General features: G+C 35.6%; 1 protein-coding gene across 6 annotated transcripts in view; it reads right to left on the bottom strand.

The window, feature by feature from the left end:
- Positions 1–18076, bottom strand: part of ABI3BP (ABI family member 3 binding protein) — a 128105-nt gene that overhangs the window by 30098 nt on the left and 79931 nt on the right. For 3 of the 6 annotated variants that reach the window (XM_053934606.1, XM_053934607.1, XM_053934610.1), the window contains 12 exons: positions 18002–18049; positions 17395–17469; positions 15149–15223; positions 13845–13919; positions 12524–12598; positions 11808–11882; positions 10042–10116; positions 9330–9401; positions 8776–8850; positions 6562–6636; positions 5378–5443; positions 4975–5049 (listed from right to left, as the gene is read on the bottom strand). In XM_053934606.1, coding sequence (XP_053790581.1) covers positions 4975–5049; positions 5378–5443; positions 6562–6636; positions 8776–8850; positions 9330–9401; positions 10042–10116; positions 11808–11882; positions 12524–12598; positions 13845–13919; positions 15149–15223; positions 17395–17469; positions 18002–18049 — 861 coding nt within the window. The remainder of the gene's footprint in view (positions 1–4974; positions 5050–5377; positions 5444–6561; positions 6637–8775; positions 8851–9329; positions 9402–10041; positions 10117–11807; positions 11883–12523; positions 12599–13844; positions 13920–15148; positions 15224–17394; positions 17470–18001; positions 18050–18076) is intronic. The other 3 variants (XM_053934608.1, XM_053934611.1, XM_053934609.1) reach the window with 2 other exon arrangements.

Raw genomic sequence — 18076 nt, 5'->3', positions numbered from 1 at the left:
GAGTAGAGAGAATAATCTAGTTTTTCAGTGTAAAGAATAAATTGTTCATTGGTTCTTGTAAAGGGCAAAATTCTCCTTCTCCCCATTATATGATCTCTGGTCATCCTCCATATTAAATGGTTTGAGCAATTCTGGACCAAATATATTCACCATATTTGGAGTACAGGAGACAAAGTATACACAACTTCCAGCTTGTATATAAGAGAAAGTCCTACTTAAAAGTTATATAAACACAATTTTTTAAAAGTAAGTGGCACTAAAAAATCAACACAACTCCTGGTACAGAACAACTGTTTCACATGATGATATTTATAGGACAGCCAAACGGTTAAATTAATATCCTGTCTCTACATAAGGTAAGTATGTTTGCTTTATAAAGACTGTATATACAGTAAAGCAAGAAGATGCAGTGCAACTTCATAATGTTTGTGGAAAAAACTGCCCCGCACCCTTGCTCATGATGTAAGACAAAAAGCCCTAAAATTTGTTATATTAAAAAAATAAATCTCAATATTACTTTAATTATCAAATTCCAACCCTGTTCCAACATGGTCTAATCACTCCAGCTAAAGATTTCATAGATTTATAATCTGGTTCTCAATTTGTTTTGATATTTCATTAGTATTTTAATGGTATGAAACAGATCATTTTTCAATTACTTCACTATTTGACCTTTTTTGTTGCATGTTCCTTACAAATCCACAGTCCAAACATGATAAATAATTTACTGAAGATTAAAGTAAGCTGGGAGTAAGACTTGCAGTAAGCTGGGAACAGGATGCAGGTGATCAGGTCCCTGTGTCTAAAATATCTGAACATATCATACAGTTTTATATAACTGCAATTTGTCTTCAGGTAATTAAAAAGATTAATTAGATCTTCAGCTATACAAAGCACCAGAGTGATAAATCAATGTTTCCTGTGAATGATGTTTAAGGAAGAAAAGGCATGAGAAGACCAACACCAGCCTTAAAAAAAAAAAAAAAAAAAAAAAATTATTGTACATCACAAGGTATAGTTAGAGCATGTTTAGTTTCTCAGCTCACCTTTAAGTGAACATAAACAAAATGTGGCAGCACATTGACTAATTCACACTAAATCACCCAAGTGTATATTACAAGTCTAAATTATTTTTGCATGTTACCGTCTCTAGAGAAAATCTCTCTTCTGCTTCTTAGAATCTAATTTAGATTCACAATCTTTTCTGAGTTATGTCAGCTGAGAATGAACAAAATACTGTACATGTTCTAGTTAGAAAAATTAATTTTGTTTTCTTTTCAGAAACATGCACTGCTGTTCTGCCATTAGTAAAGTAGTAATGAAAAATAAGTCAACATTTCAAACCACAATACCTTCATGTTGACAAAATCTCCTATTTTGAGTATTTCAATACACTTTAAAGTTACATTAAAGTTTGTGTTTTCACACAAAGTACCTGCACAACCAAAGTTTGCTGTATTTGTCATAGCATTTGCCTTATTCTACCTAATATAACTTGCTTATTAAAAACACTTACCACATTCATCCAAGCTTTTACCAGAATTTAGAATAGATCTATTACTTGCATATGTCTTTGTGTCTTCTTTTAACTCTATTTTTTTTTTTTTGCTGGAAACACTCATGGGGTCTTGGATATGTTAAACTAACCTCTCTCTCTTTCATAGTAGGAATACTATTAGAAGGGTGGATCATTTAAAGGGAAATAATGGAAAAAGTGCCCTTGATAAAATAAACTGAAATACCTTTATACTTGAGTTCCTCTGGAACTTGGCTATACACACACAGTTTAAAAAATAAAAAGAAAATAGAACACAAAGTTAATGGTCATTTTAATGAAAACCATGTATGCCTCCCTTCCACAAGAGACATAGAAATGTTGCTCTAAGTTTGTTTGCTGACATTTGTCAGGAAGCAGTAGATCATGAGCAGTATTTATATGGTTAGGATTAAATTAAAAAGCAACCCAGTAAGGTAAGTTGCATACACCAACATGAAAAGCCTTCTGGATAAAATGGCATTCTAGAGAAAATGGCTAAAACGTGGCAAAAAACTAAAAGGAATGCTAGTCATGAGGAAGCAATTCCTGCCTCTTTTCCCACAGTCCAGTTTACCACCTGGCACTACAGCTGGCCAGGAGGCTGAAAAGCCTGCGAGGAAAACAGCCACAACCCCATGTGCTGGTGGTGGAATAAACAAATTCCACTGCTTATCATCTGGGCCCTGCAGCCGCCAAGCCCTCCCTGCATGGGGTGAAACATATTTGCACTGAGGTCAATGAGCCCAGTCAGGAGGAAGAAATGGAGTACAATCAACAGCAGTGCCAGTCCAGCAAGGTATTAAAAGATCCAAACTGGTGTCCAAATAATGGAATATCCAAGAATTGGTGATGTAACATCTAAAGGTAAGTCTGAAAACATATTGTTACATATATGGCATATTCCTAACAGCCTACTTAAAAATTTTAATCATCTTAGGTCAAAAGTTCAGGATTTTGATAAGCCAACCACTGAAAATAGTTAAAAAGGAACTTTTTTTGTCTTTGCTCAGCTGATAGGATTTGGGGTTCCAGGTTATACAGTTCTTTCCCAAGACTCTTTTGCAGACTTACGAATTCTTTTGCAATAGATAATTAACTGCACATTGCTTGGGAGAGATACAGAAGATTTCTTTAATTGGTTATCTGAATTCCTTTTTGTGCAAATTTATTTTTGTGGGCACCGTCAGCCTGGTGTCTCAGACACTGGTGCAATACCGTGATGTACTTGCCTTACAGAAGACTTGGGATTTCACTTACTGATCATCCAGAAAAGTACAGACTGAAAAGTTGTGACAAGTTGCAGTCTCCTTTCAATATGCCACAAATGTATGAAATTCATTGTTGATTTCTCTTACACTTCTGAGAAGAAAGGTGCAGACTCACAGAAAGGTGTCTATGAGTTGTTGTGGCAGTGGGGTTGGAGGTACAAAGAAGTGGGCAGGAGATAACAAAGGCCTTTGGTACTTTGGATACCAAGTTTGACTTAAAGGGCTCACTTGGCAGCACACAAAATTTAGCTAAGAGACATCTACAGCATGTTTCTTTAACTTAGAGAAAAAAATATACTTATTTAACTTGGCAATGGAAACCACTACTGGAAGTATCATTTTTCAGAAGAATTCTAAAAGAAGGTACTTATTTACCAGTGAGTACACATAGCATGCCCAATAATTAGTAGTTTTGTGCTGACTTCTGACACCATCTACCACAAAGAAGCTCTAGTTCTTCCTCATACCAGGCACTACTATAAAGATATAGAAATAATAACAAATGGTGGACACACCAAGAGGGCCACTTAAAATATGATTGCTTAAAACAATACTTTAGCAACTTAAACCAACATTAAAAGCACAAAACCCCCCATGCAACAGTTTACTACTATTATGTTTATACTACTGATGTACTTAGCATGTATTCATTTTTGCTGGTGTTTTTAATAACCTATCAATGCCTCTGCCGAGGTTATGACTACAGGGGAGAAGAGAAAAGCTCAATGTACTGTGTAATGTAATTGTCTGTTTGTACATAATTTCATAATGTGATCACTCCTGGAGACCTGTGTGCATTCTCCTATTCCAGTAAACACTTAGAAAGCTCACTTGTAAGGTGATTTCAAGTGCAAGTTAACAACAAAACCTTTTGACCCACAACTACTGAAATCAGGAATTTATTGCTTTAACTGACTCTGATGTCCTGGAATTTGATGGCCTCATTTAATTTACCAGAAGGACTATGAAAGGTCAAAGAACACGTAGCTCTAGTGAAGGCATTCCCTCCATGTGTAATACAGAAATGTATGCCATACTCTAAACAGGTTAAATTTAATTCAATTTAAATATACAACCATCTCTGCTGAGTTTTTGCCATTTCTAACAACATTGTAGGCTTGTGAAAATGTACAGGAATGAGTAGCTCGAGACATTTTATAATCAGCAACAGGTATTAAATTGCCAAATATACCAGAAAGAAACATTACACAGGCAAAAATATTTAGAACAGATGGAATATCACTCAGGCTATCCTAATCTAGCTAGCATAGAAATAGTAACAGGAGCCAGCAATAATATGGGACAATAGCACTTTTAGTGGGTGGTCAGCCAAAAGTTTGCCTTGAATATGTACATTATTTACTTATTTATAATTTTAAACTTGAACTGTTGGTGAAGAATCCCAAAAATATATATTTAATTAACCAATGGCTGTATAAAAGGAGAAATCCCCAATGCTATTTGTATTGATACAATAAATTAATGCTCTATGAAAAAAAAAAGGATTCATTATGAATTCAAAATATTATGATGATTGGATGGAAAAATCAAGTACAACTGAAAAAGGATAAATGATCTTTTCCCCAAGCAGACCTGTACTTTTCACAAATCTTTGTGGTTAGGGATGTTTATTTAAGGATATGTAAATTGAAGCTCTCATTGTCATCTGCTATCCACCAACATGGAATTTTTTTGGTGCTGAAGTATCCAAGCCTGAATACTGCACAGTCCAAATAGTGCATGGTCTGAATGTGAGTAGGTCTGATGTGAACATAGCACATGCATGGAGAGTTACTAGAGAGATATTTGGCTTTCAGGCTTCCCTACCAAGCCTCCTGACTTGGACTCAAACAAATGGGTGATATTTTTCAATGAAGTGTTTTCCAGTACTTATTGTGGATCTGACATCTAGAAAACATTAGTAAAGAGTAGCCACACAGTAATCAGTCTGTAAATTTACACAGACTGAGTGCCAATATAATTTCATAATCACCCTTGAGAATTGTATAACAAGATCAGTAGAAGCAATTACACATGGCACTCTGAGGAATTAAATTCTGTAATAAAACATGATGAGATATTTTGCAGGGCTCAAGATGACTTGGGGAAGTCACATTCCAATCTTTTATTGATAAATTAAGAAAAACCACCCCAAACACAGAACTCTACCTGTTGTCGGCACAATCCACTTTGGCAGTCCAGGTGCTTTTGTTCTGGCTGGTGCTAGTGTGGTTTTACTAAAAGCTGTGAGAGAGTTTCAAAAGAAAAAAAAGAAGAAAAAAATAAAGAAATTCCATGAGAAGAATTTCGAACAGACTTCTATGTGATGCCAAGAATTCCACACTAGAGAAGAAGTAACACCTGCTGTGATGACACACATAGTTTTGGTTTAATTTCTTTTTTCTTTTTTTTTTTCTGACTTGGAAATGCTTTATCACTAGACTTATTAATTGATTGAAAAATACCCCCCTTTTTTTTCTTCCCAGCAATACTTAAAATTCCACTAAGAATAGATAAAATTAATTAACTATTTAATCTCCTCCCCATCCCAGACTGAATAAACAATTATTACCAGGTCTGGTCTGTGATTTATCCGATGGCTGTGGTCTTGCAGAAGTGAGACGAGTTTTATGAGGTGCTAAAAGAAATAAGGTCTTGTTTCAATGCTGTGTGTAACAGAACACGGACAGAGCAGTGTGATTTGCCAGACAAAAAAGGTCCATGCACCAATGTGATACAACAAAATGGACACATGAGAGTTCTATGAGTTCTAATCCAAAATGCATGTGGAAAATGCTAGTTTCTTTAGTGGCCAGATGACTCCATCATGCAGTCTGACCAGTTACATTCATATGTAGGTTTAGGAAAAAGATATAAAATATTTACAGCCAGTTACCCAACTGTATATGGATACAGAGTTAGCTCTGCAAGGTATCCATGGCCTTAAGATATTTAATTAGGTTCTGTAAAAAACAAACAAACAAAAAACCTCAAAATAAAACACCAAACTGAAGCCCCCCAAACCAAAGACTTAGACAAAACTATCAAACATCAAAATATTGCTGACAAAACAACTGGGAGCATTCAATGCAGACACTGCACAGGGCAGCTGAAGCACAGTGCCATCAGCAAGGTTGAAATCAGAAGCCCTCAACCTTTTTTCATTGTTGCCTTTCACTTGCAAAATAATTTTGATAGTTTAGATGTTATGGGATCTATGGAAGCTGAAAGCATAAGCAGTAGTCACTGTTATCTTGTGCCCAATTAGCAGTATCTGTAAATCAGTTTCTTTTAAGTAAAGCTGGCTATTTGATATTCAAGACAAATAAACATTCAACCCATAACGTTAATTCAGCCTCTCCAAAGCATCAGAGAAAATTCAGGACAGAACATATTACTCATTTTTGATATTTAGATTGGGGAAGTTTTACAGATTTAGATTTTGCAAGGAAAAAGTTGGAACTCCGTTAACTCGCTGTTTGCAACAATGTATACATATGAATATCCAATACACAGCTCTAATACTGTTTAAAAACTTCATATAATCTTCGATATCTGAGGCAATACTGAGCAAATTGCATTTTCAGAGCAATAAACTAAAATATTTGATAAGAGGAAAAATAAATTTTCATATTACATATTTGAAACAGTTTTAAAGGTAATAATGAGCAGACCATTAAACATAAAACTGTACTGATTTTACTTAAGACCTACAGACTCTCAATACAACAACTTAAGAAAATCTTTAAAAATTACCTGTATTGAACCAAGGAATTACGGTTGCTTGACCAGTTTTGGGCCTGGGTGAAATGTGGTATGTTTCATTGGGAACTGAAAATGGACATATTACTGCTTAGCAAATGCAAATGATTTCCTTTTAAACATAAGACATCACAGGTGGAAAGGAAATTCAAACTGTCTGTGCAGATCATAAACAAAAGAGTCAGTGCTAGAAATCTGGCTGAAAATCATGCTTTTATACATGTAAAAGACTTTTTGTGTCTGGTAAGATATATATCATTAGTAAGTCAGACAAAACCAGAAAAGATTATAAGGCAATGCCTTTTTACATGACTCCTCAGCCTTGTACTTATTTCTATAAAGAATCACATGAATAAGAAAAATGGCTGGAAAATTAAAACCAGCAACATTTTATACATGCACTGGACTGTAACTAACAAATGAACATGACAAAGATATATTAAGGTATTTCTGTTTATTAAAGTGTAGGTTTAGCCATATAGCAAAAGCAGAGAAAGTAAAGATTGATGAAAAATAAACTGATGTAATATTCTCATTACCCAAAGTTATTTTGAACCCATCAACAACATGAACTGTTATAAGGTTAATTGATCCCAGGTGTGTTGCCCTTGGAGCTATAAAAAAATAAACCATTGCTCTGTGAGAAGGCAAATTAAAGAAGTTGGATTTCATGAAGGATCTGTCTCCATTGTTTCCTTAAAACCTATCTGCACATCTGCTAGGAAAATTTTAACAGACATGAGACAGGCACATTCTGATTAGTCTGGATGTATTTTCATGCTGACAATCAGACAGTGCAACTATTCTGCTGGGCCCCCACTAACTTCAGAATACTTGCCCTAAACCTGGAGTTCTGACAGTCTTTGGTCTTTCTCATACTTGTTGATTACCTTACACTTCTCAAAAAATTCTAGAATTTTTGAGTAATGTACTTATTTTTCAGACCTCACTCAAATTTAAATGAATTAATTGAAAGGTCTCTAAGTTACTGGATGAAAAGGACAGACTGGCAGGCAGAGGCACACACTACATGGCTCTTTGTCTTTCAGAAATAAGATAAAAGTATGGAAGCTGGAAAATAACCTACTTACATACTCACTAAAAAGTGCCATTTATATTTGGCAGTAAACATTTGTTTACAATTTTTCCTACCAGTAGCTTGTTTTGCATATATACCTTTATAATGATTTAAACTTTAAAAGGCAAAAAATAAGCCTCTAAATTCTGTTCTGTAAAATTCTTCCCCTAAAACTAAATTTGTAGTGGTACTAAAAGATGGCACTTATTAACTATGACATGATTGGAACTAGCACCTATTGAACTGACACTTAGAATCTAACTTGGTTATTGAACAGCCTTTCAAAACATGATATTTAGAAATGAAATCTTTTTCCTGGACTGTTCAGTTTGATGTTCACAGTAATACATATGTAGATATGGTATATGTATAGATAGAATATAGGTCTTGAATGAATAGGGTCTCTGCTTGAAATATTTTTGGCCATAAAAAACGCACAAGGAGAAAGCAGTGGGGGGAAAATTACTAAACTATTCATTAAACTATTTGTCTAAAAATAAAATTTTATCAATTCGTAGGTTAGATCAGAGAGAAGGAAAGGTCAGGAACTGCTCTTATGGACATGTTGTCTCTCCTCACCTAACTTTGTTTTTCTCCTGTTACCTTCCTCCTTAGCAAGTTCTATTGAAATAGACCACCTGATGGTAAAGCTGAGATATCATCACCCTTCACTATAGATGTGCATCCCTGAATCTACACTGGTTACTGCAAAAATCACTGGTATTGAAGGCACCTCTACTCTGAGCATGTAAATATCTTGGACTGAAACTCTGTAACCCGATTTTCAAAAGTACTTGAGAAATTGAATCAAATGTATTTAGAATAATAAAATTCCACCAAAACAAAAGAACTTTTTGAATGTAAGCACAGAAATGTATTTTTATTAAAATTAATTAAATTTCTCACATTTTTGATGGCTACTAAACCCATCCAACTGCTTTCCATGGAAATTGATCCAATTCTTGGGCGTTCACTTTGATATAATTTATGAACAAGTTCTCAGCTGAACAATGATACAAAATTCTGTCTACTTATTATGCATGCTGCATGACCACAAAACTCAGTGACAGCAGAAATATAACTAAGGCATTGCCACAGTAACACTTCTAAAGTTACAAACTGTAAATTACCAGGTTTAGTTTGTGGTACTTCTGGCCCAACAGATGTTTTGGATTTGGAAGGAATGAGCAGTGTTTCTTTTGGAGCTGAAAGAAAAGGAAAAATATTATTATTGTATTCTTCAGGAGTCATGATCCAATGCTATACTTAGCCCACAGAAAATGCGTATCTCAAATGCCTGAAAAAAAGACAGTAAGAATTCCATGGTTTTCTGGAACCTGAAACAAAATGACTAGCCAAAGCACAAAAAAGTCCCAGCAGTGTGCTGTAGGATAAGTTGAGTTAGTGGCTAAAATTCTTGCTCTAAAAGAAAAATTAGGTCACTGACTTTGGTTGGAGATCTGACAAATGCAGACTTCTGACCAGACATAAGCTGTAGGCTATTTTTGCTTTACTTGACAAACAGAAATGAGAATCCTCTGTGCTAAGATACATGCACATGGCAGCAGAATAAAAGATAGTGGAATGGTGTTATATAAATACCACAATGGAGCATGTTCTCTAGAAATTTCTCCATTGAAAAATTAGAAATACCTGCATCTTAATGTTAAGGAAACTTATTTACCCATTGTTGCCCTTGATGGACCAGTAGTAGAAGATTTTGTAATAATTGGTTGTGGAGTTGTCGGATATATTGCTGTTAAGGAGAAAATGTGAAAAATCTTAGAATATTAATCTGTAATCTAAACAAAACAGCATTTGCTAAAACCTGCAAAATGTCCCAAACTAAGGAGTAGAGGAATATCTTTATAATCAACTGCTGACAGATATAATTATTTCTCTATTAACTTCTGCTATACATTTATACCAAAAATGGGAAGCCACACAGCCCCTCCATAACTATTTTTAAAGCTACTTTCATTTCACTACAGCGGTCAATGTCTGTTGCTAACTGCACGAGCACATTGTAAACAAGTTCTGCTGCATTTCAAGAAAAGATAAAAAAAAAAGCTCACAGAGGAGCACACAAGATTACCAGTAATCACAGAGAACTCAGTCTGCCTAGCCACTGAAATTTGTCAATACCCACATTACTACATTTCAGCATTTCAGTCATCATTTGCTATGTGCAATAGACAGAGGAATACCATTATATATATTATACATATTTACTATTATTTGTAGTGCAGTTTTGGTTTATTTTGGAATGATCATCTGAAATTTAATGCATTTGTTTCACCACAAAACTGGCTAAGAATAATCCCATTAAGAAGCACAAAACCTGAAACTTGGGGAAAGAAAGATTAAACACAAAATTAAAAGAATTACTCCATTACCAGGTTTGGTGTATGGCACTCTTGGTCTTTCAGTTGTTTTTCGTTTGGTATGAACGAACTGTTTTTCAGTTGGAGCTGGAATAAAACCAAAAAGCACCCAAAACAATAATTGAAAAAATGCACTGCTTTTCACAGCACACAAGGAACATAGGTATGATCTAGAATAAGGCAAATTATGTAAGAATAAGCTGAAAGCTGGAATTCCTGCAAAGAAAGGAAAACAAATTAAATGGTCACTTATACAAGAAGACTTCTAAAAAATATATATACAAATTTGTAGCTTTGCATCAAGCAGTCTGGAATAGAGTCATTACCATGATCATACTGTAATAGGACAAAAATAGACAGTGGTAACCTGTGTCTTCCTCATCTGCCACACATGAGTATATGAGGACAGGCTTTCTTTTTCAGTGGACCATTTATGTCAAAGCTGATTTCTAAATTAAATTATTTTGTTCTTATGTGGGAATGATTTAGTATTGTTAACCTCACACTATTCAGATAAAAAAATCTTGTAAGTAAAAGTAGGAATCATTTACTGGAAAAGGTTATCTTAGCACTTTTTAGTCTGTGGTCTACACCAATGTAAGGCAAGATGATCTGCCTTGCCTGTGCAGTTTTCATCCCCCTTGCTCTGAAGAATCATTTTCTGCATGTGATTATTACTCAGGTAGCTCAGGTGTTTACAACAGAGCACCTACTTCATAAAGCTAGATGAACAGATACTGAATGAATACTAACCTAAGTATCATTGCATACAGGGAATAGATATTGAAATAGAAACATGTTTAAAAGCAGTTTTAATTTCCTCTTCCTTCAAAAGAAAAGAAACATAGTTTGAATATTATAAAATGCCTATCAATATTTCATTAAATATTAAATATATACCATTTCATTCTCAGGAAATCACAGTCAAGGTCTGTCTCTGAAGCTGGGGACAGAAAACTGGTTGAACAACAATTGCTCAAGCAATGCTCCTGCTCCCAGATACTGCTTGGGCTCAGTGACCCTTACTTGGTCCACATCTGACAATAAAGTTAAGAAGGAAAAACACTCAGCTTGAAACACTCAGGTTTCATATATGGTTAAATATATGGTTTCATTCAGGTTAAATATATTAAACACTCAGGTTTCATATATTTAAGCAAGTTTTCTCAACATAGATAACTAGAAGAAAGCAGAGAGGATGGTTTAAAGAAGTAGAGTGGGATTTAGATGGTCACATAGCTGGTCTGGAGACTTGATGCTGTTGTTGATATATTAGATTTTTTTTCTGTAAAATTAAACCATGAGGAGTGGAGAAGAAGAGTATTTTAGAATGAAATTATCCACAATTCACATGAAGAATAGGGGATTAACTCAGTTGGTTAAAGCATGGTGATAATGCAAGGGTTGTGATGGGCCAGTTTGCTTCAGAGTTGAACTCGATGATCCTTGTGGGTCCCTTCCAACTCAGAATATACTGTGATTCTGTGAAGCATCACTATCTGCTCTTTAAATAAAGTCCCCTTTTACTGGAAAATAGATAACATCTGGAGGAATTGCATCATCCTGACTGGAAAGGCTAGAAGAGGAGGAAAAGAACCTTTGAAAGTAAATGAGTTTGTGCATTATCACCCTTATCAAGAGCAAAGAGCAAGTAAGTATCTACAAGTAGAGCAAAATTTCATTATTAGGTTTTAATAAAATATAATGAGCTCTCTCTAAAATTATATTCTCTAAAAAAAGGTGGAAAATAGAATAATTATTTATGAAATAACAGTTACCAAATGTTGCTTTTGTTCTTTCAGGAATATGAGGAATCATAGTAGTATCTTGTTCATCAAAGGTTGGAAGAATCTCTGTTGAAAAAAAGTCAATAAATTATCTGAATAATGAAAGGAATCTCCCTTTCCTCCTTTTCTCAAAAAACCTTTCAGCACTATACTGTATACAACCAGAAAGTGATGTTTTAAAACAGCAATGGGCATTTACCGTCAGAAATTTATGGCTAGGAAACAACAGTAACAAACCTTCAGTGAAGTCACTGCTTATATTATATAGGTCTGTTGGATTTATGATGGGAGTCACATAAGCAAAATGTAATTGAAGGGAATCCTTACACTAATCTGGGTGAAAATACATGTATAAAGAAAAAGCAATGCAACAGCATTAGGAGGTTTCTCTCATAAGAGCTTCAAAAACATGTTGCAAACTTGTACACTTATTAAAGTGTGTTGCTCAGATAGAAGCTGCAAATATCTTTTTATCTTTGATTAAAACACATATGTAGGTACTTTGTCTTCTGTTAATATCTGCATAAAATAAAAAAAACTCTTGAACTGTTGAAGTTTCCATCAGATTTAATTGCATCCCTGCAGAGGTTTCTTAACCTAAAATAATAACCAGGTAACAGTGGATGCACTGATTCCCCTCCCCACTGCCACCCCAAAAGCAATTGTTCAGTTATCCACTGAAGCTTCAAAAAGACCGGATAATTTACCAGGCTTCCTGTATGGAGCATCCGGAATGGGAGTTCCTCTAGGTTTAAAAGGAATACGTTGTGGCTCTTTAAGAGCTGAAAAAAAAAATCTGTTTTAAAGCTTTATACTTTGACAAAATTAGGTTTGTTGCACAGGCACTGCATGTCTCATGCTTGCAAAGAAAAAACAATCCCTGCATGACAGCCTGAAAAACTGAGCGTCAGATACATACAGGAACTCAAGAGAAAACAAAATCCTGAATGAAAATATGGGTGGAAAATTAATCAGGTAAGCAAAATCTAGAGTCAAGCAACAAAGCCCGAAAGAGTACAGACAACTAAAGGGAATATATTTCCATCTGTTTTGCAGAACCCATAACTGCAATACCCATGGTGTGCTAGTCTCCTACAAGTGTCAAAGGAATTACAACGTGTGTGACAGGGAAAAAAATTTTATGTAAAGACAAGAAGCCAGCTAGGAATCTTTCAATACCTGCAAGAGAGTAGAACGTAGCTCAATTAGTAGAAAAGAAAATAATTCAAAACCACAAACAGATGTGAAAAACAGACTAATGGTATATAAGCATAGGCCCAAGGAATAGCAAAAAAATAATAATGACCAGCTCAAGGTAACAAATTTACCTGCTGCTGTCTTTTGTTGTTCAACTGTAAATGTACTAACTGCCAAAACTCCATAAAAGCAATAAGATACCCAGAGTCAGTGGTGAGGATAAGTTAGTGGTAAAAATACTCCCTTTAACATGACTGGTTTGTTTTCAATTTGGAACACATTTTTTTTTCCCTTTTCTTTGTAAAATTAGTGAATATACTCACTCAAAATAATGTTCAATGGATACTCTCAGAACTGTTAGAAGTTACAGAGGTTTGGCAGTTCATTACTAAGTAAATCCCTATTAAGTTTATTTTAAAGGGTGACCTTCCTTTACCAGGTTACACAAACCTATGAGCGATTTCAGTGAGAGATATTTGGAGTCATACATAAAGGCCCTCAAATAGGTTTTCCTCTAAGCATCTTTTGCCAGGCACAAAAAAGATGCAGTTTCTTCCAACTTCTCATACTGTTAGCTGTGTGTTGTCTACCCTGATGTCCAGATTATTCATCAGTGATAAATGTCATGTGGCTGAAAAGCAGAGGTAACTACTAAAACTCAGACATTAAAAATAGAAATCAGCTCTGCTTTCCTTGAAACACCTATTTAATGATCATCAGAAAATGTATTTCTAATATGAAGAAATGTTAATCAACACTTGATTCACTGAGGAAAGAGAACCCAAAAGAACCCCTGGATATTCAAGCACAACAAAACAACAGTGTATGTACCAGGTTTTGTGTGTGGTATATCTGGACTTGGTGATGCCCTGGGCTTGGAAGGGACTCGTCGACTTTCTTTGGGACCTGTGGAAATGAGCAAAGTTTTGAATTTGTTATTGAGGAGGATGATTCTTGGACTTGTGAAGATGTGCAAAATTTTGAACACATTGATTCAACATATGTCTGTGGTAAGCACATTTCTCTCTCAGGATTTTTTATTGAGGTGCACAGAGAGAAATGAAAGAGAAAACAATTTCTATTTCTACTTTTTGTTTTTCTCTTGTGGAATGTGTTTAGAGAATTGTTTACTTAGAGTGAGCACTTAGTTAGATCATAGTAGATTGTTTGGGCTTGATGGCCAATCAGATCCACCTGTGTCTGGACTCTGGCAAACAGGGTCACGAGTTGTGAGGAGTTAGATATGATAGAGAAAGTAGCATGTTGTTTTTAGTATCCTCTTTTATATAATATATTAATGTATTAGAGCATAATTATAATAAAGAAATCATTCAGCCTTCTGAAATGGAGTTAAACATCATCATTCTTCCCATTAGGTTCGCCAACATCTACAACATATGTCTTTCAATTTTTCTGATGAATCAGAAGATTCATTTTCTGCTAAGAAATGTTTTAGGGATTATTTCTGTCATTTTAAAATAACCCCAAAGAGATCTCCTGTTAGTGCAATCAATACAATGCCAGTGCAGAGACCAAAGACATAGTGACTTTTACACTGCAGTGTCAGATCAACTCTCCACTCCTAACAGCAATAACAAACACAGCTTTCTACAGAGTAAACTGCTGTAGTTCTAACACTTCCTAGTTGTGCTTCACCAGTGTTTCATATTCAAAAAACCTGCTGCTCATTTAAATCAACTTGGCATTTAAAAAAAACAAAAATCCTCAGCGAAACAGTCAAAGCAGAAGAAACATGGAAATTTACCTCTAATTTCCAAATTGACAGAGCAATATCCAAAGTTTTGGGAACAGCAAAGTACTGTAATTTTACACTTTTAAAGAAGCAATTCACAAATATTTCTGTCACACTCTAAGGAAATCAAGATGCAGATTTTCCTGTGTGCAAGGTCTAAGGATGAGTGTTAATGGACACATCTCCATTGTGTGTCACTGACATGTATGATATCCAGCTGATTATCTTATTACATGACAATTGAATAGCAAAATTTGATTATGACAGTGAAGCACAGCCTATACAATAAGTATCTCTGTATCTTCAGAGGGCTCCTCAATTTTGAAAATCTTCGAAGTGATGAACTTTTGTGCACTAAAGGGTAAAATACTGATAAGCTTACTTGCTCTAGTTGGAGGAACACGTGGACTGGGTGATGTTTTAGGTTTGGAAGGCCTGTGATACGTGTCTTTAGAAGCTGAAAGAAAGAAACTGGGTTAAGCATTATTAAAGTAATAAGCAGCTTCAAATACAAATACACTGCTCTGTAATGGCTGTTGTCCTGGAATGATTCACAATATCAAATTCAAGTGACAAAAATGCCTTAGTTAAATGGATCTGCCTCAAGCAATCATATGACCCAAGATGAATGAAGTGATTGTGTTCTGACAGTAAAATTGAGGTTTGAGTGGAACAGAATTATTTTTCAGTCCTCTGTGAAGGACTGAATTTCATTTCATAAAACCGGAGGGGAAGGGAAGCAGAGAAAGAAAGCTTTCAGGATGCAGCTCTGCCCACCCATGGGGCCCTGCACCTGCAATGGTGCTACCTCCACAGGATGACTGAGAACATATAATTAGGATCATGTTCTGATCTGCACTCTGCTTCTTACCATTAAATGTTGAAGGAAATTTCCCTATCTTATCTGCATAACAACTTGAAAGAAACAAGGATTCTCCTAAATTGTTTCATAAAAAATAAGAAGAGACTGAAAACCTTGACTGTTAAATTATTAAGGAACATGCAAAGAAAGCTGACAATTTTTTTCAGGTCTGCTTTTGACAATTTGTGCTGAAGAACAACAACGTGAGCCTTCAAACAAGAAAGCATCATTAACTATTGTTGCCTTTAGTTTCTCAGTTCTAAACCTAATTGTTTCCAGAACTGCATTAGCATAATAAAACAACAAAACCAAAGTATTACCAAGAACAATCACTGTCTGTGCAATAATCATACCATCCCTACTAGGATTGATGACAAATAGTCACTCCTCCCTGAAACTCAGCATCGAAGTATTATGTTCCTCAGAATTTCCTCCAGTTTAAGGTAACAGCTCTAATACAGAACAGATGCCAGATATAAATCTGAAGTTTTTGTAAATGCCACAAAGAGACTGTGGGTGGGTTTTTTACCTTCAGCTTTGTACACTTTCCTGACTTATTTCAAGGGTTTTTTTCAAGCAATAGGTGCAGACTTACTGCGAGAAAAGGAACCTGACTTGTTGTCTCTCTGCCCATCTCTTCAGCAACACCATCTAATACTCCATGTATCTTGGATACCCATACTGGGCCTGGCTAACATGGAGGTTATTTTCTTGATAGCAGCCCCTGTGGTACTCTGTTTTGGATTCACGAGCAAGGAAGTGTTGATAAAATACCAATGTTTTAGTTGTTGCTGAATACGCCTTGTTACAGCATCCAGGAATTCTTTTTTTTTCACTCTGCCCCCAAGCAAGAGAGCTGGGCTAGGGGGTGGGCAGGATGCTCAGAGAGGACACAGTCAGGACAGCAGAACCACCCTAGCCAAAGGGATATTCCACCTCACAAAGTCATGAGTAGCAACAAAACTTTCCAAAGCACCCATTGCTCCTAGACTGGCACTGGTCTGCTTGTGGGATGTGGTGTGTGGTTTCTTTGTACTACTTGCTTTCTTCCACCTCTTTTTATCCTTCCTTATTAAACTGCTTTTATCTTGAACTATGATTTTTTTTTTCTACTTCTGCTCCTCTGATTCACTCCCCCAGACCACTGTGGGGTGGAATGAGTGAGAGGTTAGTGTGCGCTTAGCTTCTGGCCAGGGACAACACACGATGGTACCTCACATCACACAAGTGTGAGTCGCATAATTTACTTTCTCCCTCTTTAATTCTCCTAAGGTTGTATATGGGTATAACAACCCATGTAGACACAGTTATAGGAAGTATGACACATTCTTAAATCTCTGAACAACACAAGGGCTCTGGAAAAGTGAACCAACAAGTATGAATGAAAGCTTGTTCCTGGAAAAGAAGAAACAGGCACACAATTTAAGAAATACAGAGCAGAATCCTTCCTCTTCACAATGACACCCCTCGTTCTCGCCTTCACTTTGCCAGAACACAAGCAAGTTACACAGAAAAGACTTATTTTCACTGAGAATTGTACAGAAAGCATTCATTGCTGCAGTGACTTACAATGTAATAAAGAATTGAAGATATTTTCAACTTACCAGGTTGCTTATAAATTTTATATGTCACTGGATTTTATCCCTCAAGGAATGTTCCAAAATATGTGCCCAAGGAATGCATACAAATCTGAAGGTCCACTGATTATAGTAGAATCCATAAGACACATGTGTCAGCCTGAAAAGGTAAAGGAACAATGAACTTACCAGGTCTTGTTTGTGGCACCTCTGGGCTCGGTGATGTTCTAGGTTCGGAAGGAACATACTGTGGTCCTTTAGGAACTTGAAAAAAAAAAAAAAAAGGAAAAAAGGACCAACTACAGCAAATATTAGATTTTTTTGGGAACTGATACTGACAGAAAGCATAACATTAAAGAACACATGCCTTTGGGACCCTATGGAATCACAAAAACCTTGAGTAATGGAGAAATATGAACACTTGGTACATAACAAACCCCAGTGATGATGGAAAACCTCTGTAATAGGACAATATAAAACAAGGCCAGTGTGGTTGCACAGTATAAAAGGTGAAACAGCACATGATAGAAATGGAGTATAGAGACAAACAGTCAAAGGTAGGTAGGTTGTGGTGCTTCCATCCCCTTTGCAGAACACATTTGTGTGAGAAAAAAAGAGAAAAAGATGATTATGAATTGTTAGTGAAAAATCACCCAACCCCCCCTTACAGTATGAATTTTAATAGTAAAAAAGTTATGAGAGTGGAGTGCAATGAAGCAGTGCTTGTGATGGTCAGTGAGAAAAAAACTAAATGTGATGGTCCCCAGGTGATTTACCCTGTAGGTAAAGCTGTTACCTATTGCTGGTTTTAGTTGATCAGTTCTAAGTGTTATAGATTCCAGGACTGTATCAGAAACAAAACAGAAAAGAT

The sequence above is a fragment of the Vidua chalybeata genome, chromosome 2 (genome assembly GCF_026979565.1).
Source record: "Vidua chalybeata isolate OUT-0048 chromosome 2, bVidCha1 merged haplotype, whole genome shotgun sequence".
NCBI lineage: Eukaryota > Metazoa > Chordata > Aves > Passeriformes > Viduidae > Vidua > Vidua chalybeata.
The sequence above is the reverse complement of the archived record's forward strand: the minus strand, read 5'-3'. Positions and strand labels throughout refer to the sequence as shown.